The sequence below is a fragment of the Poromitra crassiceps genome (genome assembly GCF_964638095.1).
Source record: "Poromitra crassiceps genome assembly, chromosome: 12".
NCBI classification, from domain to species: domain Eukaryota; kingdom Metazoa; phylum Chordata; class Actinopteri; order Beryciformes; family Melamphaidae; genus Poromitra; species Poromitra crassiceps.
Genome location: NC_139632.1, coordinates 24552554 through 24568335, shown reverse-complemented (window position 1 = coordinate 24568335; position 15782 = coordinate 24552554). Strand labels below are relative to the sequence as shown.

At 43.1% G+C, this 15782-nt stretch overlaps 1 protein-coding gene across 2 annotated transcripts in view; it reads left to right on the top strand.

The window, feature by feature from the left end:
• The window catches only part of rab6ba (RAB6B, member RAS oncogene family a), a gene marked incomplete at both ends in the record, with an annotated part of 70280 nt that overhangs the window by 22714 nt on the left and 31784 nt on the right, over nucleotides 1-15782 (top strand). For both annotated transcript variants that reach the window (XM_083647153.1, XM_083647152.1), the window contains one exon: nucleotides 11543-11601. In XM_083647153.1, coding sequence (XP_083503279.1) covers nucleotides 11543-11601 — 59 coding nt within the window. The remainder of the gene's footprint in view (nucleotides 1-11542; nucleotides 11602-15782) is intronic.

The following is a 15782-nucleotide window of genomic DNA, read 5'->3' as shown; positions in this document are numbered from 1 at the left end:
TGTTGACCGTGTCAGGTGGAAGCTTTGTTAACTGTGCATACATTTAGTCGTGGGGTGGGGATATGAGGGTGGAAATGGCCTGTCATCCTTCTGGCAAAGTCCAATGTTCTTGCATTTCATTATTTCTGTCAGACCAACTGCATATTTTATCATTTTTTTGCCCATGATCAAAAACATTTTCTATCTGTCAGCCAGCTCACCCGGCATTTGTCTTTCTCTTTTGATTTTCCCTACGGCTGATCAATATATCTGTCGAGTTTTAAACATTTCACAGTATCTGTCGAGTTTTAAACATTTCACAGTATCTCTGTCAAGGTTTAAACATTTCACACAGTATCTGTCTCAATTTAAGTTGCTCTTCCCCAACGCCCACTTTCTCACTTTGCATTATTGACAGCTGTGTGTGAACAGTTGATTGGAGCTTGCTGACTGATCAGCTCTGATTGGTGGAGCTCGCTGACGGCGAGGTCGGCCACGACGTTTGTGAATCCTGCCACTGCTACATCCATGGTCATAGCTTAGTAGTACGGTATGTATGTAGTAGCCTAGTGTAAGTGGCTACAATGGGCTCAAACCGCCACTGAGTGACTGAAACACTATTATGTTAAGCTAGTTAAGTCACGCTAATTTCAGTGGTAAAAACTGTTTTGAAATCTGATGCTCCTCGGTTGTTTTTAGATTCAGATAATTGTGTTTTTAACAAGCTTAACTGGAGTGAGGCATAAGACATATAGCCACGGTTTAGACCACTGGTCCCACCCGCTGCCGCTCAGTGTGCTCTACCATTGCCTGAAGTGCTCTGTCGCTTAATCATCCGCTAATCTGATTGGCTGCAAATTTTTATTATTGGATGTCATGAGTAGTTCCTTCACTCGTAAAATAATATATACACTATACACTATAATATGTACACACTCATGTAACTTTGCCTTTTGTAATTTTTTGTTGTTGTTGCTCTGAATCTAATGTTTTATCGTCACGATTAATCTAGCTGGTTGGCTTTGTTCCAGGCTTAAAACTCTTGGTATTTGAGGATTTTTCTAAACGTCTATGGAGAAAATGAATGGGGAATTCACTTCCGGAACTGTGAAAAGTGGCCTTTTCGCAGCTCCTGTTCCATGAGAGAATTCATTTTTACATATTTTCCCACTTTTGTTTTGGCTCAGAGCCAAACATTTTATGGTCACTCACGATTCAGTAGCTGGCTGGTTGGGTTGGTTCCAGGCTTAAAACTCTTTATATGAGGATTTTCCAAAACGTCTATGGAGAAAATGAATGGCGAATTCACTTCCGGGAACCGGGAGCGTGAAAAAGTGGGCGGTCACTGTTGAGCTCTATTTGGAAAGTTGGCTATGCTACTGTATGTTAAGCACAGGACTGCTGATTTGAGCTGATTGTGTATTATAATTATGATCTTTCATCAGCTACAGACAGTCAACACTTAAGAACATGAATGTCTGATAATATTTGAAATTAAAGAAGCGTCCACTTTTTCCAAGGAGGATGCTGCTACCATTTGAGCAGCCTCCCAGCAGCCCCCTGCCTTGTAAGAATGGAGTCTAATTTAAACATGAAAACGTCAAGCTGGCCTCTCTCAGGCCCTCTGGCTTCAAATGGCAGACATATGACTTCTATCTCCTCTCCCAAGGCAATCACACCCACCACAAGACCAGCCATATTTCACAACGCTGTCACACCTTGGTGGATATGTCACTGTGTTATTTTCTGTGTGTGTGTGTGTGTATATTGCTTTTAGTAAAGTAAAATGCCTCATTAGACTGCATAAGAGCTGAAATGGCTTTTGAGTGGCTGATTGTGCAGGGGGGAGACTGGGCCTTTGTTGGGTTTGAAAGCATGTTCATCCATTATTCAGAGGTACTGTATTGGTAAATGGATGTGTCCTGGTAAGTTCATTTTGCAGTTTCTCCACTGGTACAATCCATGTCACACACTGTAAAACAATCTACTGCACAACTAGATTTAATAAATTAATAAATAAATTACATTATAGCGATTCTCTTAAAATAGTTTAATCAAGTTTTTTTCAGATTCTTCTCACGTTTTCTCCCCAATTGTACTTGGCCAATTCCCCCTGCTGTCCCGGTCATTGCTCCACCTCCTCTGCCGATCTGGGGAGAGCTGTAGACTAGCACATGCTTCCTCCGATACATGTGACAGCGAGGAATGTCATCAGGACGTAGTGCGTGGGAGTCGCGCTATTCCCCACAGTTCCCCTCCCCCCGGTGCATGGAACGACCAGAGGAGACACTAGTGCAGCGACCAGGATACACACCCTTAATCTGGCTTCCCACCCGCAGACACGGCCAATTGTGCCTGTATGGATGCCCGACCAAGCCGGAGGTAACACGAACCTGCGCCCCTTGTGTTGGTAGGCAGGGAATCTACCGCTGCACTCCCCAGACGCCAGTGCCTGACATCTTAGGTGTTTTTCCTAAATGGCAAAAGCTGAGTTTATGGACAGCAGAATTACCAGTTTCTTTTTTTCATCTGCATTATTTCAAACTTCCTCACAGCCAATCACAGTCAAAAGGTTTTACAGGAAAAATCATATTTTCCTTTGGGGATGAGGCCGATCAACTTGACTTTGCTTTTTTGGAGAGGATTTTGTAAAATCATTTACCCAAGATGCAGTTGGCTTGTCAAGTCTTTTTGCAACATCCCTAGACTATGGTGTTTATAAATAACAGTTTAATAGCAAGGGGGAAAATAGAGGCCACATTCTGTAAAGTTTCAATGTACAACAATTTAGAGTGAATGTTTCTCTGAAATGTTTAATATGTGTCTAATTAATTAATTTAGACTGAAGCTAATACATTTGGAGGCCATCTGCTCCATGGCATTTTCAGCTGCTGCTGCTGCGACTATGAATAAATAAGTCCGATGCAAGAGTCAATAACTGGTGTCTCCTCTCCAGGTCTCCATGCCCCCCCCCCCCCCCCCCCCCCCCCCCGCCAACAAGCAGCCATCATAAATATCCACTTAATTCTTGTTCTGTCCATTCTCTCATTGATAAATATTAGATATCATATGCTCTCTCTGGTGTGCGGTGTGCAGAGCTCTCATCCCAGTGTCGTGCGAAGGCAAGGGAAGGCATACACCATTTTATTTTTATCTACCGTACTTGTGAGTGGGAGGTGGGCCTGCATGCTCAGATAGGCTGCCATCATGTCCTCAAGGGTATTCCATGATGCCTGCCACCATGTGACCACTCAGCAGTGGTTTTACCTGCCACCAAGTGACCACTCAGCAGTGGTTTTACCTGCCACCAAGTGACCACTCAGCAGTGGTTTTACCTGCCACCAAGTGACCACTCAGCAGTGGTTTTACCTGCCACCAAGTGACCACTCAGCAGTGGTTTTACCTGCCACCAAGTGACCACTCAGCAGTGGTTTTACCTGCCACCAAGTGACCACTCAGCAGTGGTTTTACCTGGCTGCTTGGCACACAGCTTCGAGGCTGGATGGATAAATGATGAAGTAATTATTCAGCTTTCCAAAGCTTTGCACGATGCGTCATTTGGGAAAGTTTATTACTGCAGGTGGAGAGACATCACAGCAAGAGAAAACAAGCGTCTTGTCTAGTCCGTAGATCAACAGGCCTCTGAATGGAAGTTCATTTGTAAGAACATGTGAGAAGGGTTTGGGAACGGGACATTCAATTATGGCTGGACAAAAGGGGAGAGATCATGCATGAATGCATGATGTATTGTTCAAATTAATTTCATTTACCCAACAAGGATGAAGAAAAGACATGCTGTAATTGGATGCTGTGGAGTAAATAGGACTGAGCTCAGGAGACATGCCAAAGCTAATTTGCTCTCCTTCCTCTCTGAGCAGAGGAAGGCTGAAATTAAATGGTGTGAATCAGAGTGAGAGCTTTATATATATGGTATACTTAATTTACAGAATCAACAATAATCGCTTGGTAAGTTCCTGCAAATTTGACTTTGACAGTTCTAGACGGAGGTCATTAACATAAGGACTAAGGATACATGTTTTTGGAAATCCACCTAATTTATAGCACCATTATAACTAACTCCTACGCCAATGTGCTAGATGCCCTGAAAAAGCTTGTACTTGCCCAGTGTTTATCCTTATTATAAAAAGTAATAATCAATAATAATTGTACTAAAAAGATAGAAATATATTGAAAGCCTTCAACATCCCTTGGAAAATGTTCTTTAAAATGTTTGTCCTGGAAAAAAATCTTTCTCTCTCCCGCTCAGCTATTATATACACACGCACGCATACACACACACACACACACACACACACACACACACACACACACACACACACACACACACACACACACACACACACACACACACACACACACACACACACACACTCCACCAGTTGTGACATGAGCTGCACCAGCTAACACACTTTGTTATGTGGACATGCAAAATTGACAGGTGTTTTAAACTGACAGGAGGGTGGGAAGATAAGTGAATTTTAATTTGGGGCTGAACTATTCTTTTAACCAGTCAAATTCACAGTGACATTGTTAAAAAGTGGCAAAAGGGGGCGCCCCCTCCTCTAAAATGAGGCCCACTGTGCGTGCGGTCCCTCGGACGTGTCACAAAATTGCCCTGCGAACTCTTCAGAGATGCCTTGATCTGATGCCTCCTGACTGTCCTCAGTGATCTGATGCCTCCTGACTGTCCTCAGTGATCTGATGCCTCCTGACTGTCCTCAGTGGAGTCCTGGTGGTGAAAGTCAGGTTCTGCAACAGCAGGTGCTTGGTTCTCTCTGTTAATTGGCCCTCATGTTGCTTACCCACACCACAAAGTCTTTGAAGCATCACACAAACTTGAGACTAATTGGAAACCCACGAGGCAGGAATCCCCTACAGTATCTGTGTTGCTTTTCGTTAAGCTGTCTATAAGTTGACTACATAATTGATGAGTAGTGAGAGGCCTCCTGAGGTAGCTCTTGGTGCTGGTGTTGCACATCTGTTAAATGTCATCATGGATGTTACATTTCGAAGTACTGGCATGTGCATTGAGGACAGAAACAATATTTGATCAATCATTAAATACAGACACAATTGATTTAACCCTGAACATTCTAGTCTCCAAGAAAATAAGAAAAGGTTGAGAGTAACATTATAAAGCTGGACTGTATTAAAACAATTCAAATAGTGTTATGAGGGGGAAGTCAACAAAGCATCAGTGAGGTTACAATCTGGGAACCCAGAGAGTCTCTGTCTGATGACTAATAAGTCTCTGGGACAGACAGCTGATATTTCGGGGGGTTTTCCGGTGTGAGCGGATGTCCGACCGTGCCAAGACTTCCACTTCCACCGTGCACCGCGCTCATTTGTACAGTCCGATTGACGCGAGAATGGAGTTGGAGTTGATCGGCCGTCGGCCGATACTTTTGTTTAGATCCAAACGACATTTTGCCTAATCTCTAAAAACAGATGGACTGTAAACAATGACGGAAGTCTTGGTGTGGCAGTGTGCATGTCCGCTCTACACCGGAAACCCAGGAATAATCGTCCGTCTGTTCCAGAGTCTTATTAGTCGTCAGACTGATTGGTGAGTTTCCAATACAGATGCAGTCATAATTAATTTACAAATGAATAACATAAGTCCTCTAAGTCTTGAACAACAGGCCTCTACTCACTTACAAGTCTGTCAGATGGTACCTATTTCTATGCCAGCTCACCATGTGGAGTTCATCTTACTGCAAGTCTAAATAGATGATGATGTCCTTGTGTCCATGGCATGCATAATGCTCTGCTAGGACATCAATGATTTAAATGCTTTATATAATTCTGTCATCCTCTCTAACCCCTACTGCAGCTACATGAAAGAGGGAAATTAATTCCTGGAACAGTAGCACAGTGATTTAAGTTTTGAGTCAAATCTATTTGACCAGAAACAAGAGATGCTCACAAGTCATTTTTTGCAAGTCCAAGTCAAGTCTCAAGTCTTTGAGCTCATGTCCAAGTCCAGTCTCAAGTGAGGGGCAAGTCCAAGTCAAGTCTCTTATGAATGAGCGTTCTATCATCTACTGCATGCCATCCAGTCTGCTTAGAACACTGCATAGCTAAAACTAAGGGATTCAAAGCATGTACGGTATTATCCTCACTCCTTTATCTATTAGCATACAGTACCAGCATTGATTAGATGACTTTAGTAGACATTTCCTTCATGTTAATACACTCCCCCCAAAAATTAAAAAATATGATTGTTCAAAAGTCGCAAACCTCAAGTCCAAATCATGTCTCAAGTCTTTGAGGACGAGTCTCAAGTCAAGTCTCAAGTCACTGTGTGTGACATAAGTGTGACTCAAGTCCAAGTCCCAAGTCTCCATCTCTGCCAGAAACATCAACACAAATCACCAAAGAAATCCATATACTGCACCATAGAGGTACCTTCATATCTCAAAACATTGTAATTCAAACTTGTACGTGCAAGTGACAATCCCCTAAATGCTTGCTCCCTTTTCAAAGGCAGTGCTCCTAAGCTGGGCAGTACCAACAAATCCCAACAAACGTATGTAGGGTACAATGTACAATGTTGCTGCGGACCGGGGAGGGGGGCATGCTGTTAAGGATAGGATGTAATGGGAATTAAAGACCCTGGCAAGCAAAATGCACCACAACCTTCAGTTCAAACTATGTACTTTTGTATGTAATTCATATACCTAATTGTAAGCATCAAAAATTTGTAGACAGTTTCAATCCAAATCCTCAATAGTTTAAATAGTTTTCACTGAATTGCGTTGTTATAGGGAACAGTTTGAAACCTAGCTTATTTCCTGTCAGCTATTGTATTCGCAAACACTGCAACAGGAAGTAAGCTAGAGGCCATTTTTATCCCCCCCCCCCCCCCCCCCCATTTTCTCCCCAATTGTACTCCACTCTCTGCAAATCTGGGGAGAGCCGTAGACTAGCACCATGCTTCCTTCGACACATGCGCAGTTGCCAATTTAGAATGTTTATGCTGTCAATCGTCTATATCCATTTAGCTGTTTTTACTGTTGCTGGGCTTTGGAGTGGACTCATAAATTTCAAATCTTATCATGTCATAAAAATCCATCAATCATAAAGAAGCTCTCAGTTGTCTGTCAAAGCTGAGATTTAAAAAATGCCTCCCCAGCCTGAGATGATACTTGCGCATGCACTGTGGCATTCAGCATTTGCCATCCCAGGGACTGTGACTCGCTATTGGGCTCCAGAGAAACCCCCCCCCCGGCCATTCTATCGTGACTCAGCCGTTGCCGAGTGCCCACATTCGGGCTGCAGTTGAGGAGCGGGTCGGGGAGCGACCTCGAGCTCCAGGGAGAGACAAATCGCAATTTTTTAAATGCATGTTTCAAACGTCCAGTCGCGGCAGTTCTTACTATGTACATTAAACACATACATTATATGCTCATGTTTTTGTATCTGTTGGTGTGCTATCTTCAATTATTTTTACGACATTTATGGGTCTCAGGGAAAGATCAGACTCAACGCGGATATCAGCCTCTCAGCTCGCTGCTGAGAACAGAGTCCTCCATATACGGGTTTGGGCGTGTCATGCAGCATGCTCAACTCTCATTAGCTATTGGTGAGCTGCAGCATACAGTACGCCCCCACAGTCTCACAGCACAGAATAGCATTGAGAGCATAGATCATTGCTTATATACTGGCGACATTCAATTCAGTTCGAATTTGACTGGGTGGTTAATAAAAGAAAATTCTGTGGTGTGAGAAACTCAAAACACATTTATGTTTGGTTAAATACACAGAACATCATGATATCAAATACACGGCGTATTTTCTTCGCATGAACATAATAGAAAACATTGCAACTGACCAATATGTGTGTGGGAGCCCTGGGCTTGGTCCCTGCAACAAGACCCATCGAGAAGTGATATGCCAGGTTCAATGTAATTAACAGCCTTTCTCTCCCTCCCTCCCTCTCACTCACCCTCTCTCTCTCGCTCTCTCTCTCATAATGTGTGAGATGTTGCTTCAAATCGATAGACATCATTGTGGATGCGTTTGTAACACTTACACTTAATATGAACCACTAGTCATCACCACTAGTATTATTTTTTTACTACACAAAAGAGATGTGCATTGCAACCTGACGTGCAATCCACTGATCCAGCGTGGGGTCATGTGTGCATGGAAAAAAGCACAATGTTTTATGATCCTTTCCTTGCTCCTCTCTTTAACTTTCACTTTGAGGCTGCCGCACCCTCTCTTAATCGCTCTCTCTCGCTCTCCCTGTCTCTGTCTCTCTGTCGGTCTCTCTTCCTCTGTCTCTCTCGTTCTCTCTCTCATTCTCTCTTTCTCCCTGCCGAATCCTCGCAGCCCGGCAGCAAATGCATTGTGGACCGCGGACCAGCGGTTGGGAACCACTGCGTTAGCAGATCAGGGCTTAGATAAGCTGTTTTCACAACAACCCATTGGCCCTTTATTCACAGGTTAGCTTGGATGGCGAGCAGCTTCACAGAGCCAGGCGCTTTGGGAGAAATTGGGCTACTGGGATGGTATAGATGCCAAAGTCGAGTCGGTGCATTGAACAAACACTGAAGCATATCAATAAGTGTTGCATCGTTGCTTTCACACCAGACATAAACACAAGTGAGCGTGTATAACATGTTATGTTGTTTGACACAGTCAACCTTTTTCAAAGATTGAGAAAAGTTTGTGTTGTTACCACTGTCCTTTATGCAACTTGTATTTCCTGTTTGTGATAATCACTCACTGAGCTATCTTCAGTGTTGCCCATTACATTAAAAGGGTGGGATGAGCGAGCTTCTCTCAGCCCTTTCACTCATTATTTCATCAGTTTTGCTTCCGGCAGTCATAGCCAGTGGATTTCAATTACGGTTGAACTTGATGTAGTTGATCTTGTCCTTCCTTTTGAAATGTAATAAGCCGCAGTAGCGTGGGAGCTTGCTCTGTCAACTCAACACACCTCGATTATGACCGGGTGCAAAGAGGTTATTGCCTTGTTATCTGTTGCTGTTTTGCTTGTTTTGTAAATGCACTCAAACACAATCAAAGACTGCTATATACAGTAACAGTAGTATACATTAAATCTCTGGGGAAGGCATTTATACGTCCCTTGAACTATATGATGTAATGATAAATTAGCATAAAATAAAAGCATAATCAGTAGGCTATGCATCACATCCTGCCTTGCAGATATTGTAGCCCAGTGAGGGCACAAATGCACGTAATTACCACCTGATAAAAGCTCTTTCTATTTCTATAAACCATTACTGTCTAATTGCAACTGGGTAAGAGAGTATATATTTACTGTCTGAACCCTTGCTTCAATATTTTCATTAAGTGCCCAATTATATTTCCATTTCATGAATAATTCATTTAAATTTTACAAATATTTATGAGAAGGAATCTGGCATTTCAGTGACACAAAAAGATATCTGCTTGTTGCAGCAAGAGTACCGGTAGATGTAATTTGGGTCTACTCCATAGCATATCAGTGTTTCCCCTACCATTCTACAGACCTGGCGGGCCTGCCAGGCCAGATTTTTTTCATCCCCCCCCCCCATCCTGCTCTCACCCAAAATTTCAATAAACCTTTATGGCATATTATTACAATACAACAATACTGGTGTTGACAGTAATAGAAGATGCCAAATCATTCAAAACAATATGCATTTTGCTTTTAGGAGCATTGTGCCAGCGTGCAGCACTGTTCCAAAATGTGTCAACGTGCATTGTGCCAGCATGCAGCGCTGTTCCAAAATGTGTTAACGTGTGTCGTTGCCTGGGAAACGCACATCCCATAATACAACTGTTCGCATCGCATCCCATAATAGTATGATGATACTTGGGATGCCATTGCGAACAGGTTAGCTAAAAGTTTAGCGTCGCCAGCGAGGGCCCCCACCGTTGCGGTCGGGGTACGTTTCGAAAAATCCCTCCAGGCCTGAAAGTTTTTCTAGGGGAAACACTGCATATAAAGTACAGTGTATGGCAGTATGGTAGCACTGTTGTATGTAGTAGTAGCTGTATAGTCTGGCCAGTGTTAGCCTGATTGGCCGTAGTCATAGCGCTTTGGAAGCGTTTTACAGTAGAGATTTAGGGAAGGATATAAGATGTGGGTTCTCAGCCAACCATCTGCGGTGCTGGTAAAGGGATCAGAGAAGAGGATCTGATTGATTCCTGTTGGCTATACAGTACTCTCTTTTTCCCCGCTTCAATCACCCTCTTTAATGAAACCACTGAAAAATCTGAAAACAACACTCATCCATAAGCCATCTATCTTTTAGTTTATGGGTTTCACCATGTCCAGCCATCTTTTGCACAAGTGATTAACTGTAATGTAATAGGATTTATGCACCTAAAATGATAAATTAACTATTGAACCGATCTAATATTAGGCAGTGTTTTTTTCCAGCCATTTATCATTCACATACCATAATCCACCGTCTCAGTGATTCTCTGATTGTTTAGTCATGGCATACTTCTCCTCCATGGAGCAAAGCTCACATAATATACATAGCAGTTAGCTACAGAATAAATAGCAGTGACTTGTTTGAACAAAAAGGTAGGAAGCAGATCAATCTCTTATTTTCTCACGGGCCTAATATAATGGATTATGAACCCTGCTAGTTTATGTCCCCTTTTTCTGTGAAATTTGAAAGCTTTGTGGAATTATAGTATTTCAATGACTTGTGGTCTTCTCATGGCATATACTCATGGCTTGTCCAATATGGTTTCTCATTTTTGCTGAGCAGGCTTTAAGGAACTGGCAGCATCAGTTGTCTTTTTGGTTTCATGTGGATTTGAAAGTCGTTAAGTGTTATAATTATACTACATTAATTTGTATTGTAAGAGATGTGCAATAAAATTGATACGACAATATATCGCAATACTCAGTACTGGGTCATCTTCTCCTTGGGTACATGCTTCCACTTGGTGACATTATCTGTAGGTATGACATCACCATCCACCGTTATGCAGATGACATATAACTATATATCAGCAAAACCTGATGAGGGCCTTCAGATGAAGCCCTTGAGGCCTGTATCAGCGGAATTCAGGTGGAAGGCAGATATAAATTAGATACTAACTTAACTGTACATACTCCTCTTTATAAATTACAACAGTGTAGCTAATGCTGCCTGTAAAAGACTGGTATGGTATCTGGGAAATTACTATTAGGGCCATACAACTAAAATAACAGTTGACGGTGCTAGAATATTCCCGCAGGATTCCCATTGACAGATAATTTACACTTTCTATGCATCTCATCCCCCCTCTCTCCCCATGTAATACGTTAAATGGAAACTTTCATGTGTGTTTTGGGAATAGAGACGTAATGCCAGCAGCCACAGCATTGTAATTATACCTGGACCTGATGTCACTGATGACCTTCTGGTCACCCTCACACCCCAGTAATGAGCTCCCTTGATAGCAGTCACAGCCACGGCAGCAACCATACAGTACCACCACTTCCACTGCCACATTGATTAGAGTATTTGAGTGTATAGTTGCTTGAGGCTTGTCTCTCATTGTGTGTCTTTTTGTTCTCTTGCAGTTGGAAAGACGTCTCTGATCACACGGTTCATGTATGACAGCTTTGACAACACATATCAGGTAAGTGCTAACGTTGGCACTGAGAGTGAAAATGTTCTCTTTTGTCAGTTGCTGTGCCCCCCCCACCATAGTGAAACATACAGCTGGCCGTGCGTCGATCAAAGAAGAAGAAAAAATCTACTTTGAAGCAAAATCTGCTGCTTGCATCTGGATGTATCAGGGCGTCACATTTCAAATTGGAATAAATGTGTCATCAAAGCACTCTGTAACTGGTAAATAAGTAAAATAATGGAAGAAATAGAGTTCTATTAAGGAAATGCTATTACTGTATTTGTGCGTGCATGCGTGTGTGTGTGTGTGTGTGTGTGTGTGTGTGTGTGTGTGTGTGTGTGCGTGTGTGTGTGTGTGTGTGTGTGTGTGTGTGTGTGTGTGCGTGTGTGTAAGGGGGTGCTATAGCTGACATGGAAGTTCAAACAGGCACCTTTGAACTGAGTAAGATCAAGAGCAATGTGGCCCCTCAGGCTATGACTATTTCTAGCCTCTGTTCCCCACTGCAGCCTAAGCTCTCTCCTGATCCTAAACACAGGATATTGTTTACAGAGGGCTTCACATACATCCCCTGCCTCATAAAGCGTTTTCATTTAAAGTACAGTATTATGGCTTTGTATGCAAAAAGTAGCTAGTTATATAGTAATAAAGAAGGAATTAAAGATAAATCGCAATGCCATTCTGCCCTCCCACACATAGTGTGTGCATGGAGGGTATGGAGGGTAATTTAAGAAACATTAAACTCTTCCCTTTTCATTTAACCTAATTCCACTTGTGTATAATGAAATTAAAAGTTATGAGATCACTTTATTCTTTTTTGTTGAATTTCAGAGGTAAGAAAGACTTCAAATGTCACGTGAATGTTATTAATCTCCCGATCCTTTTTTTAAGCTTTATTATTTCTATCTTATTGAGTGTGATATTCAAGCCTGAGTCATTTCTGGCTTGTCCAGCTGGTGACAGAGACAACTTGCATGTGGAAATGTTAGCTTTCGACAATAAGATTTTCTCTATTTTAATTTGAACTATCAGTTCGTTCGTTCTTTCTTTCTTTCTTTCTTTCTTTCTTTCTTTCTTTCTTTCTTTCTTTCTTTCTTTCTTTCTTTCTTTCTTTCTTTCTTTCTTATTTAACCTTTACTTATACAGGGGGAGTCTCACTGAGCGCAATGCTCCCTTTTTCAGGAGTGCCCTGTTCACATTCACACACATACACACATTTATACCTGGAAGCTGCCCAGTACAACCACAGTCTGATCTGCTGCCCACTGATCAGCTCCACTGGAGCAGTTGGGGTTAAGGGCCTTTCTCAAGGGCACCTCAGTGGTGGTAATGAGGGAGGGGCAAGCACTGTTTCACTTTCCCCAGCCAGATTTATCCTGCCGGTCCCGGGGATTGAACCGATGACCTTCCGGTCACGAGCTCGCTTCTCTAACCGTTGGGCCACCACTGCCCACTCAGAAGAAACATTTCCAAGTTTATAATATTCTCCAGCCTCTTGGTCCTTCTAAGGCCGAATTCACACACAATCCTTCGCAGCGTATAGTAGTCTGGCTGTAGTCCGTCGGGGTGGGCGGATCTCACTTCACCCCCCCTTTCTGCCTTCTCCCTTGCGAAGCAGACGAGTGCTGAGGCAGGCAGACTTTCATTGACAAACTAACCGGAGGATTTTTATTGTGAAGAGAACAGATATACAGCCGCAACTTTTTTGAGAGAGAAGAGAAGACGAGTGAAACAGCAGAGGTGTGTGTGTGTGTGTGTGTGTGTGTGTGTGTGTGTGTGTGTGTGTGTGTGTGTGTGTGTGTGTGTGTGTGTGTGTGTGTGTGTGATGGAGCGTGACATAGGGCTGCATCTCCAAAAAGTTGGATCGCCCCGAGCTCTCTCGCCGTTCGTGTTTTTCATGCATACCCCTGCGTTGCTCGCTGCCGGAGCCAGTCGCACTACACCCATTGACTATGAATGGAGCGCGGGGGGGGGGGGGGGCGTGTCAGATTGTATGTGAATGGGCCCTAATGCTCGGGACCTGGGGCCTTAGACCATAAACCCATGTGTTAATCTGGTTCTGCCTTTGAAACGTCCCAAAAGATTTCCTCTGCTCTTGATCGAAGCCGTCCTTCCTCCTTTCGCTCCCCTCCACCTACACTCTTGTTCTCTTTGGCTCACTTTGCAAAGCTTGGAAGAGCAGAAAATGTTTTTTTTGCATCTTTGTTTGTATTTGCTACACATACAATGATGGTTGTACATGTTAGAAAACATTGTTCCATTTTTATTCAGTTCTTAAACCTCATTCAAAGAAGTACAGTATTAACAGGGGCTTACCTGAATGCTTCGAAGCTTCAACCGTTGCCATAGTAATTGACGTCCAAAAATCAGTATTCGAATGCTCCCACCCTCCGTGGTACAGTGGTCATGCCTCTAGTTAAACACAGCAAACTCCACTTAAGCAGGACGTCGGGGGTCTTTAAACAAACACCCATTCAAACGTCAATCACAAACAGTTTACTCTGAGCCACCGCCACAGAGCTAACAGGTTGTGTTGTGAAAATGTAGAGAAAGAAGAAACTACACATTCTTTCCTGTTTTCAACCCAATGTGAGTACAATGTGTTCAAGTGAATTCAACTAGTTTGTTTCTATGAAGCAGCTCCGTTATGAGCGAAGCTCGGCTGCTGTGTTCTCCACCATGTTACGTTCCAAAACAGCTCAGTGGACAGGAATCTAGAACCATCAGTACTTCTGTCTTATCTGTCCGTTAGTTGAATTTGCCTGTACAGGATCTGTACTTGTTTGTGTTCCATCCTGTACATCTCTGTAATGTTACACACGTACGGAAACGCACTGTATCCGTATCCGGACGCGTCTCCCCGGCTCCCCGTCAAAGCTTCGCAGGTAATTCTCAATGAAGCTTGGAAAGCCCAGTATTATCAGTGTCCTTGGAGCTTACTTGGAAATGCTACAAAGCCCTGCTTCCTTTAGCCTCACTGCCTCCCGCTAATCCCAAAGAAAAAGAGCAAGTCGTCTCCATTCTTCCATGTTCACACAAACAGCGCTCTGTGCTCTAATGAGATTTGGATGGCACATTGTGAGTGGATTAAATGCTTTGTCGTCGCTCTGTGATGCTGTGCTTTTATCATTGCCACTGTACCCTCTTATATTTGTACATTCACACGTCGTGGTGACTGACTACAAAGCCACATTTTCACACTGACTGTTGAAGTTCATGTCTTTTGTGTTGTTAACCTGCTGAATCTCCAGATGCATTGATATGTCTACGCATCAACTTACTCTCACAAATTGCTATGGTAAGAGCTTATATTTGGACAAGCTTGCAACTGGACTCTCACCAACTGGGGAGCAGAGTTATTCACAGCTGTTTGCCCAGCATCTTCCTCTCATACACCAGCAACTTCTTAGTGGTGGCAGGGCAAATAAATCCACTCTCAATCTCTTGTTAAAAATGGAGAGTTGTTGTTGAATGTTACCTTTTCAAGACTTGTGTGAGGAATTAGCATAAATTGACAGCAGAATGGAGAGATGATGCTATATTTTGAAACCCATTGTGGGCCTCCACAATATTCTAAACACTTTGGCGTAGATATACTTGCTTTTAACCACACGTTTGCAAGATGGCTGCCTTGTGTATCCTGCGACCGTTTGGAGTGTACGCATAGCGTTAATTTGGATAGGACGTGCATGACCGATGCTCCAAACGGACGCAGGATATGCATAGCCAAAAGCAATCATATCTCCTTATTGTCCCTCAAATCACACTGGGCTCTTGTTTAGATTGTATTCAAAACTCTGGATACAATATCTATCATACAAGTAATATAGTGTGCTCTACATGTAGTTTCATTGCTTCATAAGTGAAGCCCATATTGCATGGATAGTAAATGGGACGCAGTCATTTTTCCCAGATTATTTTCATTGTGCAGCACACTCATAAGGATCACAACCTTTGGTGTGTGTGTGTGTGTGTGTGTGTGTGTGTGTGTGTGTGTGTGTGTGTGTGTGCGCGTGCGTGCGTGTGTGTGGCCTGTCTCGCTCCAAGGCCACTGCTGTAACTCTCAGCCGGAATGCAGCTGGATAGATTATGCCTGTGAAATCCAGCCGCCATGGAAGTCGGCACTATGTGAAGTCATTCTGCAGAGCATTGGGGAAACGTGGTCCTCCAGACAAATGGCCTCGTCCACTGGC